Here is a 20,306-nt window from a genome sequence, read left to right on the forward strand (position 1 = left end):
CAGGCAAGAGTGATTTCTTTTATTTTGAAATAAAACATTTAATTGAAGGGTACATTATGGATATTCTAATAATAAAACCTTTTATACGATATCATGTAGTAAGTACGTCAATTGTTCTTCAATAATTTCTGGGTAAATACCCATTACAAGCTTAAAATGTCGAAGAAAACACTTTTCAGTTATAAAAACTAAACTACGATATTTAAAAGCATAGTAGTCGAAATATTCTTTTATAGGTTCCGTATACGGACTTGGTAATCTAAGCTAGGCGCCTTAGTTGAAATGCACCAATTTTGAAAATCGTGATTTCGATGATGTCTGCTCTGGGCTAGCAAAATACAAACATTTTTGAATTAGAACAGTAAAACATAGAAATATCAAAGCTAGTACATGTTAACAACTTGCATTACAAATAGTATGCAGTATATACATAGCATGTACTTATATAAAAAAAATTATATCTATCTATTATATCTGTTTTTTAATTACATTTTTTTTTCATTTTTTATTTGAAGTGTGTAAGTGCAATTTTGATACAGTGAAAAATTGTCTTGTCTTTTTCAGCAAAAAACCCCCCAAAGAAAGAGGTAGATTTCAGCCAAACTCTGATATGTATATACAATGTCATGTCATGTCACTCACCCTGATAACAGTTCTATTGACATCTATCTCATGACCCTTCGGGATTTCAACGTCGTAGCCGAACAACTCTCCATTCAGTGGCAGCCGCACGCTCACACAACTGAAATTCATTGCCAGAAGGAAAATATGCAGAAATTCTATATTATGGCATCACAATTGAAATATTTAAAAAAAAACATTTTAGGTTAAAATTCATTTTTGCTTTTTTAATGAATACAAGTTTTGCTTCAATAAGGCATTTCAAAAGGCCAACCAAAATTTGAGTGTCAGCGTTACATATATTAAAAATGTAAAATTCAGAGAATTTTAAACTATAACTATTAAAATTGTTATAGATAGTTTTAAATTCTCTGAATTTTAAAACTTTAATGTAACATCAGTAGTCGAGTCATAAGCAAGATACATACATGTAGCTTACAAGTCTTTGTTATGCAAACATACATTTTGAATGTTAAAAAGAAAATTCGAGGTTATGACCTAAAACGAAAATGAAAAACGCTAGGAAATATTTATTTAGTACTCAAAACGAATTAGCGGATAGAAATATCAGATTACCCGTATATTGAACCAATGAAAAGAAAAACATGGCACGAGCCTTGTTTACATAACAAAGAATTGCGAGCTCTGCATCTTGCTTATAGCTCGAAGACTGGCACTCAAATTTTGGTTCATCTTTAGAAATGTATTTTAAACAATGAAATAGAAAAATAAAATTTGACCGAAATGGTGACCATTCCCTTTGATAATAAAACCATACCATTTTCTCGTCCAAAATGATGCAACAAATCTAACCATCACATAGACCGGACTGTGATGTGCGCGTATTTATATTTCAGATAGATATGATATATGCTTTGTCGCATATATAGAACATTTAAACGAGTGCTACGTCTGATATATATTTTAAAGGTATCATGTGGAACGATTTATACAAGTAAGAGAATCTAATATACACGATAATAGTTTTCGTTCAAAAAGAAATACACCCGAAAAATACGAGAGTTGTTCGGAAATTATTGAGACATTTACTCTTACTCCTTTGAGAAAAAAATAAGCCATCGAATTTCACAAAAAAGTTAACCAGGATACCATTTAATTATGTAAAAATTTATCAGTCAAGGACATCATTACATCATTTCTGGTAAGCTGACAAAACTTCCTTACGTCTAGTGACCCGGCCAACCTCAAACCCATCGCAACGTCATTTCACCGCTTTTCCTTGCTCCTATGTTTTATACGCCTTAAAATTAAATGTAAAACATGAACTTTTTTTATTTCTCTTCTTTTTTTCATTTTAAGATATTAAAACGTTTACGTATCTTTTCCGTTCTTGATATTTTGGGGAAAAAAATCGAGTTATTTTTACCCAAAAGTCAGCTTTCTGTAAAACGTTTGTTAAAGTCATTCTGTACATATTTAAGAACTGTTGCCATCAGTTTTTGAGTAAAAGGTAGTAGATATTTAGTCCACTTTTTAATTCTAGTTAAAAAGTAAGTTAAAAATATTCGGTAAAAGGAGGCACTTGACTCCTTTATATTTTATAGTTCTTATTTAAGCAATTACTTGGCCTGTAGAGTTCTTCTTCAGTGTTTCCAACCAATCTGAATTATATTCGTTGCGCCGCCTTGACGTCAAAATTCAATAAACCGTCGTAGTCAGATTTTGATTGCTTGGTAAATACATGTGTACTATCTCCGTATTTCAACTCGAACACTAGTGAAATTTGCAAACAAGTTAGTGACGATAAACAGCGAAATAATATATTTAATTTGATTTCCTTTACTATTAATTGTTGCACAACCGACACTTAGTAAGTAATTGTGTAAGTTTTTTAAATCTCCGAGTTTATGCATGAGCCGTGTACCCCGACCAGCGACATGTTTATGTACCGTCGTAAACAATACTTTGTTTCATTTTTTGTGTAGGTTTCTACCATGTTTATGCCAATTTTCACCGATACTTGTCACTTAGAAAAGAAATATTTATGTTCTCTCAATAATTATCGAACAACCCTCGTGCACGAAGAGTCGAATGACATTTATAACATCATACACCGTGCAAAGTATTTACCTGCATAGCGTGCCAACGACGAACATTGATTACTCACCTGGGCGTGATCTGTGAGTTTTGCTGAATGACATTATTGTGATTTGTGAACATTACTGCCGCCAAAGGTCCTTCTTGTTGCGTTGTCGTCTTTGACAGTGTTACCAGTGCCACTTGTTCATCACTTACAATATTCGCTAGAAAGAGAATAGAAATGGATTAATTATAATTTTTTGATTACCTTCATAAAAACCACGTGAAACATTAAATAGTTAGTAAAAGATATTGATCAAATAATATTTTGTTTTTTTCTGATTATCAATCTTTATAAACCACGCTTCTGATTCGTATGATTTTTTAAAGGGCCATTTTAACTTATCGACACAGGAGATCTTTAGGTATATTTAAGCTTCGAAAAATGTTGTATGTCCTTGTGTATGTTTTAACCGGAGAAATTTATGTTACAAAGTTTAAATGAAAAAGCCTAAAATGATTTTCATTATTGTATTAGTCATATAAGAATTAAATATTTCTAAATTTTATGGTGTGTTTAGAAGTCTTAAAGAAAATAAAAAAAACGTTATTAAAATTAATATTTTTTTTTATAAAAACGTTACTAAAATTAATGTTTTCTACAATTTTGTTACATAAACTAAGTATGTGTTAATTTTAAGTCATATAGTAGAAAATTTAAAGACTAAAGTTAAATGTAAGATGGATGCGAGCGCTAGACATGGTATAAACAGGACGACTAAACGAATGTCAATCATTTTCTAACATCTAATCTGGGCCCTCAATGCAGTTGATTGACAGGGGTACACTGACTAGGTAAATTTGAAGGCGGTGTTTATTTTCTCCTTCTTTTGATGTGATCAAAGCTGATGTTTATGAGAATTTCTTAAAAGTGCCATTAGAAATTAAGAATATATTCAAATTATTTCAAAACATAATACCCAAACCCTATCATGATTAAAAAATCATGCATAACTGCTTGTGTTCTCAAATGAACTTAAGCGTTGAACAAAACAAAGTATTACGTTTCTCGCTAAGTATACAACATGTCTCTAGTTTTACTTTTATTGGATCGTTCTCAAAAGTTTAAGGGAAAGAAAGTTAATCAACATCTTAAGAAATATTAAGCAATATATTTTTTTTCATTGAACCTCTTGAACTGAATTGGGAAGTAAACATTTGATATGTCCGCCATAGATGAAAGTTACCAGTTATTTCGTCGATGTAACGGTCATTTTTGTGCAGGAAAACATGCAGAAATTCTGTATGGCAATAAAAGGTAGCAGAATATTTATTTATTTAACTGAATTTTATTTGTGAAAGATCAATACATAATTCTTGTATACTCACGGTTTAATTCGCTCATTGCTACATCAGCCATTTCTAAAATTAAATTTTGAAAAATGACGACGTTGAATAAAATGATTCACTTAATCTTATTATTATCTTTTATTTGCTTATGATCAAAATGCTTTTTTATTTACAACTAGTAATTAGTCTAACCATTTTTCTCATCAGATTGTTTTGCAATGACTTTGTTACTAAGTGTCGAAGTGTCTTGGATGATTTCATTTTAAGACTGTTTTGATGAATCCCATTTTACTCAGTCGTATTTTTTAGCTATTCTCTATTTTCACTGTTATGTTAACATAAATAAATACACGTGTTTCATTAAATAGTATGATAAATACTATCTAAGATCTTTAAATAATATTTTGTTGTCTGCTTATCAAATAACGAAATCATACTACATGTAATTTTAAACAATATTCAGTGAGGTTTCCATAATTGTACTTGCGTTGAGTCATCAAGACATAGCTGTGATTGAAAGTCCTGCTTTGTCTGCGAGTCTAACCACTGAGTTATTTAGGGTATTTAAATGGTATTTACTATGTAAGGACTATTATTATTATTATTATTATTATTATTATTATTATTTTAAATCACTGTTCGGCTGTTTTCTTAATGAAGTTTTTAATAAAAGGTAAGCCTTACTCCAAACCATCTATATTGAAATTCAATCGTTTTTATCATTCCTAAAGCTCAGTATAAACCCATGACGTATAGATCCAAATATTAAATGGTATACACCTACTAATAACACATGTCGTAACTTCAAGATGTCGATACGCATATACCATTTGTATCAATATTTAAGTATTGATTTTACTTACACACTAAAAATTTATATAGTAAAATATATATCAAATTTATAAAGTGCTAAAAATAACTATAGAATTACAACAATGCATTGTCATTGAAATATGGGTATGAAATGATAACAAAAGCCTTTAAAACAAAGAATGATCAATATATTGAACAGATAAACGTATAAAAATAGAATATGCATTAGGTTTTAGCATTAAAATCAAATTATTTATAACAGTTACTATTATGTTATAACAGAATTTAAAAATTGTTTGCTTGTGTGGAAACATAACAGCGACAAATTATAAGAAAATATATTCATGTTTAAAATATAAGCTAATAAATTAACGCTAGAGAAAGCAAGTGAAATGTTAATAATGAACTTTTAAATTTATTTTTTTGGAAAAAAAAAAATACCCTCAAGGGTGTATATTATTTAATCATCCAAATGATCAGCCGCAGAGGTAACAGTGTAATGTATTTTCTTTTGGGGGGGGGGGGTTGTTGTTGCTTTATTCGTTGTTTTTCATATTATGTTATTTTGTGACCTATATAAAGGACTTGTTCTCCCAAAATTAAAAAAAAAATAGTTTTCTGTCGTTGGCCATTTCTTGTGTTTTATCTATGAAATTCGCTGGCTTAGTGTCCATATATTACAAGTAGATCTCTTGTTTAAGTTTTCAGTGATAAAAAGCGTTAATAAATAATTGCAGGAATAGTCTTGTTCCTTGCAGCTATCCAATAACATCACCAATGCTAGTTTGTAAAGTTTAGATAGAAGTTATATAGTTGGGATATACTTCCCTTCAAAATAAAATTCAATGCAAAAACTTACCTATCAAAATACAGTTTGTCAACTACGTCCAAATGACCTTCAAAACAACATAATATTTTAGTAACATACATAAAAAACGTTGACAAAACTTAGTAAGAGTCAAGAAAGTGGTTGGATAAGCATATTATATAGCAAACACAAGTCAATTACATTTTTATAACGCGTGATATACTAAGAATCTATAATTGTTCATATACAAAATAAGTTAGAGACGTAGCATGTTCTCTGTTTTAAAACCATTCAAGTCCAAGCATGTACAGTATATGGCCATAAGTGAGTTATCAAAATGGCCGTCGTTTTTTTTCATTTTTACAAATGTCTGAGTTGTTTTGGTCTTTATGACATAGCCAGAGAAAAACAAAATAGATCATAGCCTTTTAATAAAGCTAATCTATATTTATATATGACGTCAAATGTCCCTGTAAACATCGTCTGCTAAAAAATGGCCGATAAACGAAAGGAAATGTCAACACCACAGAAACAGTTAGTTATATCTTTAGGTCGGATGGATTCAGTCAATATAAAATTGCTGACATTACTGGAGTAAGTCAATCGTGCATAAGTAAGTTTCTTCGTAAATTTAATCGAAGTGGAAACATCGAAAATCTATCTCGAAGCGGACGGCCTCGAAAAACGGATGAAAGGGGGGATAGGAAAATTTTACGCTGTGTTAAAACGGACAGACGACAAACTTTAGCAGAAATAACGAATGAAGCAAACAATGTATTACCCTCTTCTGTTTCTAGCCGAACTGTTAGAAGAAGATTACGTTTTCCTGGCTATACAAGGAGGAAAATTCGTAAAACATTAACAATTCGGAAAGAGAATAGAAGTCGCCGGATAAATTGGTGTATATCAAAACTTGGATGGACTTTGGAAAGACACTGGAAAAAAGTAATTTTTAGTGACGAAACACAAGTTGTAATTGACCGAAATAAACTAGTATATGTATGGAGGAGAGCTGACGAAATCTGGTAACCGGAGTGCCTGGGGCTACGAAGCAACCGTAAGTTTTCTGCCATGTTTTGGGGTTGCATTTCCTATAAAGGGATCGGAACATTCACTCAAGTAAATGGGCAATATAAATTCCCGAAAATATATCGACATTTAAGATGAAATTTTGTGGCCGGATTTAGCTCAGCATTTCCCTAACAACGATTATTTGTTCCAAGAAGACAATGCCCCCGTAAATACTTCAAACAAAACAAAACGATGGAAAGAACAAAACAATATCAAATCTTATTGGCCATCCTAATCACCGGATCTCAATATTATAGAAAACGTATGGCGAACAATTAAAATCCGTTTACAAAGAGAAATAAACAACATCAAAAACAGAGGAGATCTGATTGAAAAAGTGAAAGAAATATGGAGTTCACTTCCACGGCCCTACATTCAAGGATCATATGCGTCCATTCCAAAACGTGTACGACAGGTCATTAGGTCAAAAGGTCATGCAATTTGATAATAAATTTGAGGTAAGTTACTTAGTTACTTTGTGAGATATTTTACTTAGAAGTCAGGTAAGCGTGCACCAGTGGCTTATAACGGCGGCCATTTTGATGACTCGCTTATGGCCATATATGTAGATCCAAAGTCCGCTTTGATTGCTGTTAACATTTCTAAAAAAAAATTATGTTAATTAAATCGAATAATAAATCCACCGGTGACATTACATGTATATGTCTCAAACATTACTGAATTTTTTTTTCTTCTTTCAAAAGTTTTGCCTGGATGACATTAACTGAAGTAAGAGAGAGAGAGAGAGAGAGAGAGAGAGAGAGAGAGAGAGAGAGAGAGAGAGAGAGAGAGAGAGCACTTCTTGTTGGCAAGAAAAAGTGAAAGTTTATAAATACAATGTACATGAAAAAAGTACAAGAAAAATGTTAAAACTATATTTCAAAAAAAGCTTTTAATTTTCATTAAGCAATTTAATTTTTTGATGTGATAATAGTCTTCACAAAAGCTATAATTTTATATTTGCTTTATTTAAAATGAACAGATACATCTAGATTAAACAAGACACTGTATAAGGAAACAAATAAATTATACCTTATAGTCGTAATAAGAGAAAAGAAATTATCCTATTTAGACTAATATTTTCACATCAAAAAATATACACAAGTTTGTGAAATAGACAAAAATTTAACCAAATCACTTTCAACTATTAGCGTTCACACATTATCCTACTTAAAAGTTTTTGTGAACAGTTACTCATTCTTATATTAAAATCCACATTTAAAAATTAATATAAACTCTGCACACTTTTTATTGCAATGGAATACTTACTTATACACAGAAACTTGCGTTACAACGATCCAATAACACCTCAACTCTACATTTGCGGAGTTTATATAGAAAAAAAGGGTAAGACCTACATCATGTCAAATGTCAATATGTAAACTAACCAATAAAAATAAAGGTTACCAAGAATGGGTTAAAGTCCATAGAAACAACATTTTTTATAATCATAATAATGTATACATTTAAAAAAAAATCCAGAAAAATATAAAAAAAATTCTACACGCCTTCATACAAAAGACATTAGAAGCAGTAGCAAAACACAATATCATTAAACAATGCAATTCTTAGCATGTAAACTTGCTTTGATATTTGTTTAGTTTTTCCAATTTTGAGCATAAATCAGATTGAATAATTAAGATAAATTTGTAAATGAAACCCGCTGGTAAAAAATGTGCCAAGCAAAGGTTTATTGTGTGTAACAAAAGTATTGCATAGATGGCATTCTACTTAAGCGGAATACAGAAAAAAACTGGAAGATATATTGCTTAGGTTTTGTTAAGCTTGCTGAATTTGTCAAAAATATCATAAAGGAAAAAATTCTAATATTTTAGATTTACAATTCGAATATATTTCTATCTCTTTTTACAAAGCTCTTCTTCTTACGAGATTGACATGGTATAAAAATGCCTTCGACAATCCAGCCCTCAATTTACAATGTTCTTTTAAATTACCCGTTCAGATTTTCAAGCCAATCTGGTGAGCAATGCAACTCAAAGTTATTTTCTCAGAGCACATCGAATTTAATAATGCTGCATACACCGGCTAGAACCATGCATTTAAAGTGGCAAATGACAAAATGACACATTACAGAACTTTACAATTATATGAAAATTATGAACTCTTGTAGTGCTACATTACCAGTAAAACAAAAGAGAATTGTTTTTTGTTTTTGTTTTATATCTGATTGACATTGTACGTAGCTTATTTTTTTATTTCGCTTATTTATAAATTTTTTTAACCGTTAATCAATTATTAGCAAAAATAAATCTTCAAAAACCTTAAGTTTGAATAAGAATAAATTTTAACTTTGCAATCGTGAAGACTTGAGCTTCTGCTTTACATACACTCTGGAAGAGTATGACGATTTTTTTCATTTCACTATATATTTAATTGAAAAACAAAATCAATGAATTTTTAATTGTAACCCCTTGACAGATTTTAAATATACTTTGATAATCTCAGAATTTCTATAAAAATTTTGTTCCTGAAATTAGATCTAAAAATGTCTTAGTGTTGTGTCTAAAATACCAATTTTTACAGAAAGTTTTCAAAAAACTATTTCAACGCATGTCCAAAAGGTAAAATTGAATCTATTGTAATAAAAAAATAAGTTTCTCAAAATCTGACAAAAACACCAGAAAACCTTTTAAAATTAAGCCTTGCTTTCATTGAAATATACAGAGAAAAACAATAAAATTTGACATACTTTTGGCGCGTGAGTGTATTTCGAAATATGAAGAAATCCGCAATTTACGGTTTTAAAGGCATGTGGAAGTGTTTTAAAAGATCTTGTTTACAGCGTATTAAGAATAGGAAAAATTAAAGATTTTGAAAGAACACATAGGGCCGGGAGAATGAAATAATTACCATGACAGGGCAACAACAGTGTTTCAACAGATATACATTTTAAACATAAAATTATTCCGTTCATATCGCAGTCTTCCTTTAATGGTTGCAGCGGCATACTTTGTGTAGACAAAAACGGAACAGATCATTTGAAAGGGGGCTGAAAAATTTATTAAAAGAAATAAAACTACTTTTTATAAATTTCAGGTAAAATTATTTTAGTTTGGAAAATGTAAATTTTAGGTAAAAGCGGTTAAAAAGGAAAAATATTCCACATTTACACACAAAAATTCACCATTCATTCCATATGAAAAAAAATTGTGGAGGTGTAGACTATCCAACCCAGGGAGGAGGCACTATCATACATGATTTTCGTTAATTTTTTCAAGTAGAAACAACTTTTCGAGAGGAAGAATTGTTTCAGCAATATTTTGTTAAGCTCAATCAATCTACGCGTATATGTTAAATTATTTTAGAACTTGTTCATCAAGGTTAGAAAATATTACATTATTCGTGAAGAGAGTAAACATATGGTTTGATTTGTTTTATTTTCACAGTATATGTACTAGTGTCATCCATAGCTTAACAGGCCAACGAATGGTTCTGCCTGGGTCATATTGACACTTTCAAAATGCTGTTTTCACACAAATTGATTACTCATCATACTTTAATGTCATTTGATATTCTCACGGTGCTGAGCATAAATAAACCAATTTCACCCTCCCAATTTCTGATTAAACTATTAAACACAATTATTGTTCATCACAGTCTTTTGATTCATACACGTCACAGCAAGCCATCTGGTTACAGTTACCAGTATAACGTTTGAACGACCACTTACAGAGGCGTAACAATGAGCACACACTTGATACACCGATCATATGTAACATGCTTCGCACTTTCGAAATTTCAATTGATTATAATTGTTTTATAATTTCTCACGATCATTCCATAATTGTTTCTTTAATGTACTTAAAATGTATATAAAGCCACTTCGATAGATGTTTGGGCGAGACACAGAGAGAGATAAAGTCCATTCATTTAGGCTTTAGACATGAACATTCCTCTTTATCTGTATATAGAGCTAAAAATATAATTGAATAAGAACAATGGAACACAGTTATATAAAAGTACACCTGAATACCATGTATAACAAAAGTTGTGCTTATTTGATGTATGCCTAGAACATAACAATACATCTTGTTATTCAGTGAAAGAAAGAAATGACCGAGCTCAATAGGGTAAAGATAAAATCCTAATATCACAGAATGGGTAGTTTGAGACTTAAAACATGGTCAATTTGTTGAATAAATGGATAGTATAAAGTAAACCTGTTGACAATGTTGCTTGATAATAGCATTTTTGTAAATTCTGCCAGTAAAACCACTAAATATTGCAATGCCCTGGTGTTTTGCTTCTTCCTCGATTGCATAATTTTGGGTAAGTGCATGTGTGTACGTGCTTGTCTGCATAAAATAAGTCAATATATCGGTCTGTGTTGGAGAGAGCATCTTCTATTAATTGCCTAAAACATACTTAGTTTTCAAGGATATTCATGAAGTACTGCAAACACTTAATGTTCAAGGATGTAAATAAAGTACTTTGATAACAAACACTACGAAACATGTCAAATCAAACTTCTACTTTTTTTACTCGGCGAAATTAAGAGAGCTATATGGAAGTGGCTTTTTTAAAAATATATTTATCTCCTTTAACACAAGATCTTTGTATTAAGATTAAGAAAAAATTATCCAAATCTTAAAACTAAGATATTAGGACTTTAAGAAATAGCTTACGGCTTAAACAAGTCTTAAAATTTATGAAAATTTTTATGATTACTTGTTGGCAATCTCCTTAGATTGACAAATCTTCAGGGCGTCATTTACAATATTTTATTCCTTAAAGATAAATTATGTTATATACATCAATTAAACCATGTATTGAATATAATTTTGACATTTACCTCGATTACGACATGCAATTACATTTTTTAAACACATTTTTGAGGTAAGTTAATAAACAGTCAGATTTTCTGCAACGATATTAACTAATCGACGTTAATTTTATTCCAACAAAAATAAACGTTAAACATAAGGATACAGGGAAACGTTTAATTTTTGATTTCCAAAGGATTCAAAATCAAATTTTGTACTGATATTTAACTGGGTTTTTTGCGAGTTGATTTTAATCAACTCTCCTATGCAGTTACTCTGGCAAACCGAAACTGAAACAGTGTTTGGACCTAAGCACAAATCATCACCGCTGACAAGAGTTAGTTCTTGAAAATAATCGTTAATTTGATGTAATGTTCGCTGAAGCATTTTTTTAAAGGAAACTTATTTATAAATACCTAAGAAATAGCCAGATTTTAAATAGTACGAACAATTTAGAAGTTTTTTGCAGACGTTTGTATTCCTGCGCCAGAGTTCAATATAGTCTCGTTCAACCATCGGCTGTCTCCGTACATCTCCGACGAGCAGAGAGGCAGTCATATTTAGAGGTCGCATCATCAAGCTATCACGTGACATGGTATCTCTTACTTTTCGGAGATTGAACGAGACTAGAGTTCATTATTGGTTGGATCCATATACTTTTTGAAAGATTTCGAATACCAATACATAGTTTTATAAAATCAATTCTATTTTCAAATATTACACAACATGATTCATAAGAGGTTTTCTCGAAATTCTTGTCGGAAAAGTACGAGAATCTATATTATAAAAACAGTGCGTAATTCAAATAGAGATTATAAACTACTTGCCAAGCAAAATAATATATCGTTGATTTTAAGATAAATAATAATCGATAAAATCAATTCCCGTCAGTACTTCTGTACTTTGATTTATTTTGTCATTCTCTTGTTTTTAACTGTTAATCAATATAACACAGAAATATCAACCAAGCTTTTCAAAAGTAATTTCTCTGATCATAAAGTCTTTACCGATGTGTGTTCTAAATAAAAACGGGACCTGTTCAGAAAAAAACTTTCCATAAAAATTTCAGATGTAAAAACATTGTGCATAAACTATTAAAGTTTCTTCCTCATGAGAAAAGGTTTCATTTTGACACTTATAGTAGAGGGTCTGTCTTTCCAATTGTCGCCTTCAAGGGTTGTTTAAACCCAAATTGCTACAAACCTAATAATCATACACTGTCTCTTTTACCATAATTCTTAATAATACCTATTTCATTTCTACTCCATTTTTTTAATATTTTTTAAAACCAATCTCAAAATACTATATGAAGAATATGCACTATTCATTCGATTTACCTTAAATTCTATGTAAAAGATAAAGAACAGACATAACATGATTTCTTTTATTTTGTATTAAAACGTTTAATTGACATGGTACATCATGGCTCTGCTAATAAAAATTCATAGCAAGGCAGCAACAAAAACTAAAGAACGATATTTAAAAGCTTATCAGAATGAATGTTCTTTTAGAGTTTCTGTATCCGGTCTTGGCATTCCAAACTAAGCAGGAAGGGTAAATTCACCAATTTTGACAATTTTGATTTCGATGACGTCATTCTTAGGCTAGCAAAATATAAAACATATTTGAATTAGAAAAATGCGACACAAAAATATCATAGTTAGTACACATTGGCAACTTGCAATACAAAGTATTTATGGTACATACTTCATATATCAAAATAAGACAATATCTAGTTTTCACTATATTTTAATTGAGTTACTGAAATGCAAATTACTAATTTAGGTTCAGTAATAAATTGCTATGTATTTTTCATTAAAACACCGAAAAAAATTGAATTCAAGCAAGCTCTGAGTTGCATATACATGTATTTATATTATGCCTTTACCGTGATAACAGTTTTTTTGGGGGGTCTATTTGATGACCATCCGAGATTTCAACGTCGTAGCCGAACAACTCTCCTTTTAGTGGCAGCTGCACGCTCACACATCTAAAATTTTGTTTTCACAAAAACGATTAATAATATTCTTACAGAAAACATATATTGTGTCATCACAAATGAAAATACATTGTGTTAACTTATCCAAGTGTATAAAACATTAATGACGATATTGTTGGCATGAGTTGTGCAGCGAGAACTTAACCCTCACAAAGTCCGTGTGATGCACGAGTGTTTAAATATCAGAAAGATACCAGAATGCACACGCTCTTTAGCATATGTAGAACATTCAAATCGTGTGATGAATTTAATAAATATACTAAGATTTTATATAAAACGATTTATACAAGTAAAAGGATCCATTGCGATTCTAATGTTTACTTTTATACAATTTGTGAGACGATAAAACTCATTTTTGTAGATGTTGATGCGTGCACAAAAAGTGGGATGCCGTCAATAAAAACAAACACCGTGCACAGATACTCACGTGGCCGTGTCGGGGATTTCGCTATAATTGTGCTGCTGTGCTTTCAGAATTTTTCTCTCTTCAAAGGTCCATCCTGCTGCGCTCTCGTCTTTGACAACGTCACTTTTGTCTCGACTTTCCCATCCTTAAAATCCGCTAGAAAAATAATTTAATAGAAATGGTTTAGTTATAATTGTTGGCATCTCATTTGGATCATTTCAAAATACAAATTGCTTATTATGACCTAGTATTCTACGAAAGATGAGTTATTTGATTTTAAATTTAACATATATAATTATGTATAATTTTTTGGATGAGTTGTACATTTATTAAACAATTGTAAACGCTTATTACTGATTCGTAAAATATCCCATACTAGTAACACATATTGATTAAAAAAAAATTGCACTTCTTCTTATTGTTAATCCTTATAAATCTTTGTTCCAAATCGTATGATATTTTTTTAATGAAAGGGGATGGGAATAATTTAGCTCCAAGAGATTTCTTGTATTCCCTGTGTATCTTTTCTAAAAACAAGCCAATAATAATTTTTACTTTTCTCTAAGGTCATAAAACAAGTATTTCTGAATATTTATTTAGTTTTTTTAGAAGCATAAAAGAAATTAAAGAAATTGTCACGAAAGTACATATTTCTTTGCAGTTTTTTCTTTGATTTATTCTCAAATGAAATCATTTCCGCACTTGGTCCTGAGATAATTTTTTTTCCAAATAAAAATCCCATAATAATTCAAAGACCTTTAACACCTATTACTTACACGTCTTCTATTAGTTAACAGTTTTGCGCCATTAAATCAAAATTTTAAGTAAACGTAAATTTATGGTCTGTCAATACAAGTTTATCCTTAAAACATTTTCACATCTCAAACAAACGATTGTTGGACATACACACCCCGCCTAAACTTCATTATTCTATGGCATTGTCTGGCATTGCATTCATAAGCAGTTTGATTATAATTGGCAGTTATTGGTAATTGACCAATCATTGACTCATCTTGGAGTGAAAGGAAAAACCCACCAGTGCCTGCCCGTACGGACAATATCTAGCGATTGACATGAAAATAAGTTCCTTGAAATAAAGCTTATTATTAGAATTGCCTATGAAATATTATACATGCAATTCATCCTTGTATACATACTTGATCAAAGGGGGGAAACTATTATTACAACCGGATCTTGATACATATATTAGCCGTGTAATTGCTTCTTAGAACGACAATAATCAGTACATACTGTGGAATCATTAGAATTCGTGGTGGCTCAATTTTCGTGGTATTCGTGGGAAGCCTTTTCCCATGAATTTACATAAACCCCACCTATGTATCTGATCACAGATACAAAAAACCTGAACTGTCTATTCTATAATATTATAAATAATTTTGAGATGCAACAGCTTGCCCCATCCTCGCATTACTTCCTTCCAGAAAAAAAGATATTGAACAAGTGTTGTATTTTCTTACCCTCTAATCCGAGAAACCAGTCAACTTCAAATGATCAAATCTCAACATTCAATAATAATTTAATTCAGTTTGAATACTACTCACTTCAGTTTGTCAAACTTTTTTAAATACAGGTATATTACATCAGAAAGGCTTGTTTAGCAAACACAATTAACATACTAAATTGCCTTCTTTAAAACATAATGAGATGATTTTTATCTAATGATAATTAACACATAGTAATTGTAAAAATAAAGATAGAATCACAGAGTTTTCTTTCTCTTTTGAAAAATGTACTAAGTATGTTCAAAACCTAGTCCTCTCTAATGTATTTGGTTCGTTGCTTCGCTTGGCACCAATTCCCATGGAACTCGAGAAAAATTTACAAACTTATACTTAGAGCAATAATTTTGCTGTTTTCCAGAGTTTCTGGAATTGTTAATGTATGCACAATAAATTAAACTGAATATTATAAAATTTGACAGTCAAAGGCTTCAGGGTTTTTGAACTCAAAGATTACACTGCTTTGCTCAAAGGTTGTAAATAATTCCAGATTTTTCCGACTCCTGCCCTCTTCTATGCATAATCTTTCCGTAAAAATCAAGTAATAGCAGGCATGGAGTCGTGGAACAAGATTAAATTTCCAAAATAAAGCTTAACGATCTCCGATCCTCAGCAAAGCGAGATAATTCGTTCTCACATTCGGAAATAGTTTATTCGTACCATGAAGTTTGGCATTTATATTTTTCGGAAATCTTTTGTCAAAAAAAGGAGAATATGTTACTAGTAAACAATCCATCATGGAGGGAAATCGTCAACAAAATAGAAACAAGAAAGGTAGATTCAAGAAAGGGTTTACTAGTTTTTCCACTAGCTGTGACATAAATAACAGCATTGATGTGAACAATAATGAAACTCAGACATACGTACATGATCTAAATTCTGGTTTAGAATTGGATCACTATAAAAATGATAATGAAGAATTTTCTCGATCTACATATAACAATATTTTTGATGGGCGAAGGATCGTAGAGTTTTCAGTCCTGGTTGATCATCGAGAGCGAGGATGTGTTGTGTGCCATAAACCACTAAATTTAGCAAATTGTGTAAAAGAAAAACAGTATGGCCTTGCGAGCCTATTGTACATAGAGTGTATCTGCTGCAAGGAGTTGACTATTGTACCAACAGAGACACATTTGATGTGAATACTAAACTTGGCGTTGGTATGTATTTAAAAATTTATACACATGTATTTAGAAATATTTGTATCTAAGATATATGAGAAGCACATGTGTATATTTCTCAAAGATAATTTACATTGAATTATTATAAATTAAAATGTGAATACATCACAACTTTTTATTTACAAGATATTAGATTCACCACAAAACTAACGACAATAATAATGATAACTAGATTCGATCTCGTTGCGAGCAACGAGTGGGTCTTCCGTCCGTTTTTTGAGTAAATAAGACAAGTTTTAGGATGAAATTGTTAATTGACATCAAAAGATATGGAAATAAAATTGGGCACTCTGGGCTTGATCCCGGGTCGCTTGAGTACTTTTGCATGATTTAACGACTGAGCTTCTCGGACTCTCGCTTCTAGCAGCAATTATCCTTTGAATTTCATTGATTTCACAAACACATTCGAAATAAATCCTCCCCCTTTTTTATGTGTGCCCTTAGACTTTGACCTTGGTCGTTTGATCTTGACCTCTTAGAACTGATGTGTTATAAGTATCTGCAAGATATATATCAGATTCATTTATATGTACAATTAGCTCTTTCGATCCCCTTTCTCCCTATTTTTAGGTTTGACCTTGACCTTTGACCTCTAAGAACTGGTGTATTATAAGTATATGCAACATATATATCATATTCAGTTATATGTACAATTAGCACCCCCCCCCCCCCCCAATTTATCCTTTCTTTTGTACAAGAATTGATTTCTAATATGAAAATGACCCTCGATATTTGGACAGGAAATTGTATATTTCTGTTTAAAATAATACCTAACAAAGTGTTATAACCGTTTGTCAAAACTTTTCAAAAGTTTGAAACCTTGTCTGCTTTTTACCCCAGACCGCGTTTTAGACTACGCCTCCGAATAAAAATTGTAGCTCCAGTAAAACTCTGTAGAACTAGGCGAAAATTCATGGGATTGTTCCTCACACTTGAATCTAAGTGTTTTCCAAATATAAAACGAAAGGAACCATATTGAAGAAAGTAATCCATCACGCTATCATTCAGAGAAACGAAATTTCAACGCTTCGATATTTTTATCTAATAAATTCATGCTCAAATTTCACTGAAAATTTTTGTTTATATTTTTATCAGCAGTCTGTGACGATATTTGTTGAAGATCCAGGTAAGGTAACTCTTCCTTCCCAGACCCCGATTTCTATGTAGTTAGTCGCGACAAGAGTTTGACCTGGGCTGTTGATATCTTAGTCAATGCTATCCGGCACCATTGTTTACAAGCAGCACTGATTTTATTAACAAATTGATAAGCATCTGAACCAATCGCTAAGCGTATATGTATTCATAATGCTTCTCAATTCTTTTTTTAAACATTTTACGGAATGTAAACACGGCGGATCTAAACCATACGGGTGTGTATTGTTTTGCATCGCATCACATTCATTTAATTGACAGCCTATAGAATTTGAAACACGCACCTTTTAAGATTGGTTAGTGACTGGAATGCAATGCTAATGGTCGCAGGTTCGACATCTGTCTTGGCCGACTTTTGTTTCCTTTTTATATTGAGTTGGAAATTGATTTTTTTTTATATTTACTCTTTAATTATTACAATTAAACCATTTTGAAAGGTGGAAAGGTCTCTATAATTGTTCCGTTAACAATTAGTCTATTAGTTATATATTTTACATCTATTATATATTATTCCTTTTATTTCTTACAGAAATTTACAGTTAATTCATAGCTCTATAGAAACTTATAGAAGCTTACGCTTGTTGTGTATTTTTTTAATGTCGTCATATATATTTTCTCTTTGTATAATTCACAGGGATATTATCGTTTTATGTGCCAGGCATTTTAAGAAAGATAAGAAATAATGTCTAACGCTTAGGCTGTTCAAAATCAATTCTACGTTTAACGTAACCCGCGCGCGTAGGTTTCGACGAAATCGTCGTTTTGAAAAAACAAACAAATCCGGATTTGAAAAAGTCGTTCCGGTTTGGGTTTTCATTTAGCGACTGAATTATACATCCTGTATGAGAGAAAAACATGCTCAAAGACGGTCATACTAAAACACGCCTGCCGACGCCTGCCGGGGAAAACACGCCTGCCGAGAGAAAACCGCACGCCTGCCGTTTACCTGATGGATTATTTTAATATTTTCTTTGATATTTTATTTAAGTTAACTAAAATAAGTATCATAATAACAACTAGATTCGATCTCGTTGCGAGCAACGAGTGGGTCTTCCGTGAAATTTTTGAGTAGAGAAGACGAATTTTAACACGAAATTGTTAATCTATCCAAAAAAAATAGGAAATTTTTTTTCGGCACTCGGGGCTTGAACCCGGGTCGCCTGGGCCATGTCCACGACTCTATCAACTGAGCTACTCGGGCTCTCGCTTCAGGACTTTGACGCTTAATTTCTCGAGAACGCCTTGATCGATTTTAAAACAAATTATATATTCTGAATCAGTAAGAGGGTCACTATCAACCGTTAAAATATAAAAAAGAAATATTAAAAAATAAAAAAGTCGAAAAATTCGATTTTTTAATTTTTTTTCCTATGACAAAAAGAAGTGACGGCGGACATTTTCTTGAGTGTGTTGCGCCAGAAAAACAGTAGGTCTATCATCTCTGAAAATTTCAGCTTTATATCTTTACTCATTTTTGAAAAAGCTGTCAGACAAAATTGACTTTTAAAAATCGTAAAATGACGATAACTTCCGAACGGATGTGAATTTCTAAAAAATATTCCGGCGGTACAAACTTCAGACGACGGGGCATCTTTTCTGAAAATTTAAAAGAAATCGAACGCGTAATCGCCGAGAAATCTTCTGCACAAAATGTGTAAGGAAAAAAAGAATAATAATAATAACTAGAGCAAAGCTCGTTGCAAAGCAACGAGTGGGTTTTCCGCTAATGTCGAAAGCAACGCTAGAAGTACGTCTAAGAAGCAGAGTTCTTTATCTAGTAACAAAGAAACCTAAGTACAAAAAGATAAAAAAAAATCGAATGATTCTTGGTACAACTTAACATAATCCGAATGTTTTTAAGTACGACTTAACCAAAAACCCTTAACCATTTCAAGAACGACTTAACAAAAAAAAAACAATGTGTTTAAGTACGACTTAACAAATTTGACTTCATTTTAGGAACAAGTTTACTTAGTCTGGTACCCTTCCCACAATTCCGTTCGCGCACTCTCTACATTGTAGAGAGTGCGCGAACGGAATTGTGGGAAGGGTACCAGACTACAAGTTTACTTTACCTTGAACTAACATCTTGTTTCTTAACCCAGAATGCAAAATTAAAATTTACGTAAAAAATCAATTTTGTTTAAAACATAATTCTGAGCAACTTTTTCTCTTCACTGCTTTTCAAAGGGTTGACCTTTCGTACTGTGTGCTCGTTGCGTCATTAATTGTCAGAAACTTATCGATGTAAAGTTTACTTTACTGTACCTCTGTGAATATTTTTTATGTAAAATTACTATGAACCAGACAACATTGAAATGGTGAACATTTCAAAGGGCCCCGCTTATGTTATTTCAGAGAATTCTGCTTTGACCTTGACCTATAACTTGAAATTTTTCCAGCTGGCATAGAACTTTTAGTTCAATTTCATTCCCCCTAACATACATGCATTTTTGTTCAATCTGACCAAGATTAAGCATATTTGGAAAATAATCTACTGTCTAAAACTAATTTTAAAAAGATCTGCTATGACCTTGGCTTCACATTGACAGACTTGGTTC

General features: G+C 31.5%; 2 protein-coding genes across 2 annotated transcripts; both read right to left on the bottom strand.

Moving 5' to 3' along the window:
• Positions 1-5: 5 nt before the first annotated feature.
• Positions 6-8,029, bottom strand: LOC128163679 (uncharacterized). The gene is made up of 6 exons (XM_052827308.1): positions 7,973-8,029; positions 5,684-5,720; positions 4,051-4,083; positions 2,750-2,885; positions 643-742; positions 6-328 (listed from the first exon to the last, which is right to left on the bottom strand). Exons 3-6 carry the CDS (start codon positions 4,079-4,081, stop codon positions 260-262), a joined length of 336 nt encoding a protein of 111 aa, XP_052683268.1. The 5' UTR covers positions 4,082-4,083; positions 5,684-5,720; positions 7,973-8,029; the 3' UTR covers positions 6-259.
• A 4,811-nt stretch (positions 8,030-12,840) lies between these two features.
• LOC128162295 (uncharacterized) lies at positions 12,841-14,463 on the bottom strand. Its single transcript, XM_052825450.1, has 4 exons — positions 14,448-14,463; positions 13,914-14,037; positions 13,376-13,477; positions 12,841-13,091 (listed from the first exon to the last, which is right to left on the bottom strand). Exons 1-4 carry the CDS (start codon positions 14,461-14,463, stop codon positions 12,995-12,997), a joined length of 339 nt encoding a protein of 112 aa, XP_052681410.1. The 3' UTR covers positions 12,841-12,994.
• Between the last annotated feature and the right edge of the window lie 5,843 nt (positions 14,464-20,306).

Source organism: Crassostrea angulata, chromosome 9 (genome assembly GCF_025612915.1).
Source record: "Crassostrea angulata isolate pt1a10 chromosome 9, ASM2561291v2, whole genome shotgun sequence".
NCBI lineage: Eukaryota > Metazoa > Mollusca > Bivalvia > Ostreida > Ostreidae > Magallana > Magallana angulata.